The sequence below is a fragment of the Nicotiana tabacum genome, chromosome 11 (genome assembly GCF_000715075.1).
Source record: "Nicotiana tabacum cultivar K326 chromosome 11, ASM71507v2, whole genome shotgun sequence".
NCBI lineage: Eukaryota > Viridiplantae > Streptophyta > Magnoliopsida > Solanales > Solanaceae > Nicotiana > Nicotiana tabacum.
The window spans coordinates 111,690,936-111,694,895 of record NC_134090.1 but is presented as its reverse complement, the minus strand read 5'-3'; the positions used below and the strand labels follow the sequence as shown (position 1 = coordinate 111,694,895).

The 3,960-nt window shown below is 32.7% G+C and overlaps 1 protein-coding gene across 1 annotated transcript; it reads right to left on the bottom strand.

The window, feature by feature from the left end:
* Positions 1 to 521: 521 nt before the first annotated feature.
* LOC142166549 (mavicyanin-like) lies at positions 522 to 2,696 on the bottom strand. Its single transcript, XM_075225928.1, has 2 exons — positions 2,413 to 2,696; positions 522 to 995 (listed from the first exon to the last, which is right to left on the bottom strand). The coding sequence occupies exons 1-2, from the start codon at positions 2,579 to 2,581 to the stop codon at positions 613 to 615; spliced, it is 552 nt and encodes a 183-aa protein (XP_075082029.1). The 5' UTR covers positions 2,582 to 2,696; the 3' UTR covers positions 522 to 612.
* Between the last annotated feature and the right edge of the window lie 1,264 nt (positions 2,697 to 3,960).

Here is a 3,960-nt window from a genome sequence, read left to right as displayed (position 1 = left end):
TGAGCTTGGGCAGTTGAGCTGGGAATTATATTAAAAAAAATTGGGCTTGGGGCGCTGGGCAGTGAGTGTAGTAGCTAACTATAGGTCCAACTTAAAAAAATATTTTAAAAATTCGGTAACTCGGTATTTCGGTATACCGAAATTTCAAGATTCTAATATCAAGGACCGTACCGAAATATCGAAAATATAATACCGAATTAGATTGAAATACCGAAAAAACTGAAATCGAAATACTGAATTAATTCGGTCCGGTTCGAAATTCGATTTTTAGGATTTTATGCCCACCCCTATTTTAAAGTCGATTTTGAATTAATGTGTTGTTTTTGAATATCACTCCTAAAAGGCTAGTGTACATTGTATGTAAAATGCATGCGACATAATGATTGTCTTTTATTTAAAGTGAGAAATATTCATCAAAGTGGAGGTGATGCCGTCTGAATATAGAATTTAAGAAATGGCACAAAAACTTTGGAAAAACTCGAATTGAACCATAAAATTTCAAAGTTCTCCCGACGCTAAGATTAAGGAAAAAGACAGTGACTTCTATTTCACTGGTTCCCACCAATTTCAGCTAGACATTCTTCCAAATCCAAGTAATTCATTTTTGATTGTCTAGTAGCAACAAGCGACGAGAAACATTGAAAATAAGAGTAGCACCAATGACAAGCAAAAGCTTGGGAAATGCAGAACTGATCCATTACTAGGGGCTGAATCTGGGGAGCTATGAGGGCTCAACGGCGCTGGAGCCAGAATTGCCGGTGGAGATGCGGCCGGGGAGGTTGTAGGAGCCGCTGAATGAACGACGATTTCCACATTTTGACCAGCCTTACAATGGCCTGGAACGCTGCAAATGAAATAGACGTGGCCTTCAACATCAAGAGAGAACCATTCCTTGCCAGTGCTTGGGGTACCAAAAGGGGATGAGGCATTGCATGCTTGGAAATCCTCCTTTGTCACTCGTACCACATTATCAAATTTTGGATCGAATTCAAACACTGCATACACAACAAAAAATAATATTATTACTGGTGAAAAACAGTAATCATCAATATTACTGGTGAGATTTTGTGATTTGAAAAACAATATCAACAACTGAAATTTCAAGTGCTTTGAACAAGCTAGATGACACATATTGGTCCCTTCAAAATTTAAGAGGGAAGTCTAGAGGAGAAAGTCAAAACGTCGAGTAAAACAGAAAACTACAATTGAATTGTATTAGGATATTATTACGTACTTAAAACAGGCCTGAAGTTGGTGCATACGAGAATATTTGAAGGTAAACGCTCCGATTTGGAACCGATGATTAATAAGTATTTTCATGAACTGAGGACTCTCTCACCCGGTTTGCACCAAATCATTTTAATATATCATTTTTTAAGTTATAAATTAAGGTGAGAATATGTATTAATTAACTACTCATCCATTTCAAAAAGATCGTCTTAGTTTGACTTGACACAAATTTTAATAAAGAAAAGAAGACTTTTAAGATTTGTGATTTTAAATCAGTCATAGCATTTGTGTGACTGTAAAACTTTTGAAACTGTGGTCTGAAACTTGTTATAGCATTTGTGTTGCTATAAATACTTCTTATTAAGAAAATATTGAAATGTGTCAATCTTTTGGAACAGAATAATAAGGAAATAGTGTCAATCCAAAGGGAGAATAATTTAGTGATTTTTAGAGTCTATGTGAAGATATGTGCCATATATAATATATTTATTGGATCGATAAAACATTCACATTTAATAGGAAAATATCCATATCACTTAGAAGATTGATACTGAAATTGAAGAAATCTTGACATGAGTTGTGCCATTTTTTTTTCCAACAACTCCTAATGGATTTCATACTGGAAAATATTCCCCCCGAAACAATATTCAAGTTCAAATTAACTAAAAATGAACCGTTACTTGATCTTTTTTATATTCTAAATAAATCGTTCTTCATCTGGCCATTCGTTTCCCGACTTCAAGAATTTCTAAGGAATATCTCCTCCTATTTAACAATTATTATACATATATGCTACTCAGATTCTACAAAAGTTTTACATTTGTGAGTGTGCATTTCAATACACCCATTAATTCTCTATATCAATTACTACATACTTATATAACTGCATAGATAGATTTACCATATTTTCATTTATAGATGCCACTGTAAGCAATATATATCCGTCACTTCAAACTAGTTGCATAATTATTTTAATTTTTATAGGCCATTTTGCACTAATTTACCAAGTACATCTTATCTCCCAAAAGCACACGTACGATAACTCAAGCCGCCAAAACTTAGACATATGAAAAAATAACCCAAATACATAATTATTATACCAAAAATGTAGAGAGCATAAGGTAGGCCAATTTCTTTTTATAAAAAAATTAGAACTTAAAATAGAAAAGAATAATGGCTTACGAAGAATATCTCCAACTTGAAAATGCTTAGATGCTGACCATCTCTTATAATCCACTTGCCCAGTGCTTGTCCAACCAGCAAAATTACCAACCTCATATATGTTTGCCTTTACTAAACCAAAAAACATGAACATCATTAACAAGAAAGAAACCACCACTTTCTTAGTCATTTTCAGATCAATCTCCACACATGAAAAACATTAATTTTTATTTATATAGAGAACAAATGTGGGTAACTTTTGGTCTAAAAGGTGCAGAAGAAAGAGGCCAACAAGAACTTCCTTGAAAAAGAGGCGTTTCAGTAAATTCGCATTCATAATAAATCGAATTCCTAGTCAAGGAAAAGGAAAAGGTTTTAAAAAGGGAATACTTTAATGGAAATAACAACATTGCCTTCTTCGGTACAAAACTTTCCTTTCTAGATTATCAGTTTGATATATATGACAAAATTCTCGGCGTAAAGAAAGTGTAATCAAGAGGACTTTTTGCTTATTTTTCCGCTTTGAATGAAAAGATAATTTTACAAATATGGTAAATTTGTTATATTCCTACTAAAATAGATACACTTTAATGTGGAAAATAGTATCATGCACTCAAAACAGTACAATCTTTGCACAGATTCTTTTAAACCCGATTACATTTGTACAGGGTAAAATCGATTCACATTAAGTACATATATTTACCGATTGTTGCATCATATTTTAATAATTTTAATCATCTTTTGAGTGTTAATTATATTATTTTATGATTAATATTACATTTTAATTGTGTAAGAATAAAGTGGTGTGAAGATAAAAAAAATTGGAGCAAAATTAAATAAAATGCGGAAGAAAAAGAAAAGAAATTATAAGAATATAAAATAAGAAAACAAAAGGGGACACCCTTTGGTGTTTGTTCCCCCAAGTGTAACACAAAGGGAGAGGGAAATACAATTGAAAGCAAAGATTTCGGGACAAGTTATTTCGGCCCAACACCAGATCGTATAAAAGGATTTCTAAACCTAATTTGAAGGGGATCCAACATATTGTGAAGGAGAATTTATGTGAGGGAACACAGACCACACATGGAGAAGGCTTTCAATTAGTTTTTCTTCTCTTCTCTTCCTTTAATTCATAGTTTATTAGTTCTAGAGTTTTGGGTGCTACATGAACGTTATAATTTGAAACTTGAATTGTTCTTATTATTTTATCATATTGGTTTATTTAATCATTCTTGCACTTAATTATTTCATTGCTTGATCACCAATTGAATACTATCTACGAATCTAGGATTGAACTCGGGATGGAAAATTCTAGATTGCATATAACATTGAGTGGAGCGAGATCTTGAGCCTGAGTATCGGGAACCGATTTGCGGTTAGGATAGAGATATACCTAATCGCCTTACTTAGTGTTTACCATGAAAATGGTAATAACAATTAAATTTAATTTAGTGGTTCTAAAAATACGTGATCTATTTTTATGCTAGTTGTTAAGCAATTGATGCTATGTGAAAGACTTAGAAACGAGATAAGAGCTTGAAAACAAGGTGATAACCAAACCGAATGATT

What these genes read in the sequence shown, in the direction of transcription:
- LOC142166549 (XM_075225928.1), bottom strand. Translation starts at nt 2,581, where the DNA reads ATGACTAAGAAAGTGGTGGTTTCTTTCTTGTTAATGATGTTCATGTTT. An exon ending in TCAAGTTGGAGATATTCTTC is followed by an intron (nt 996 to 2,412) that starts GTAAGCCATTAT and finishes TTGTGTATGCAG; the next exon opens with TGTTTGAATTCGATCCAAAA.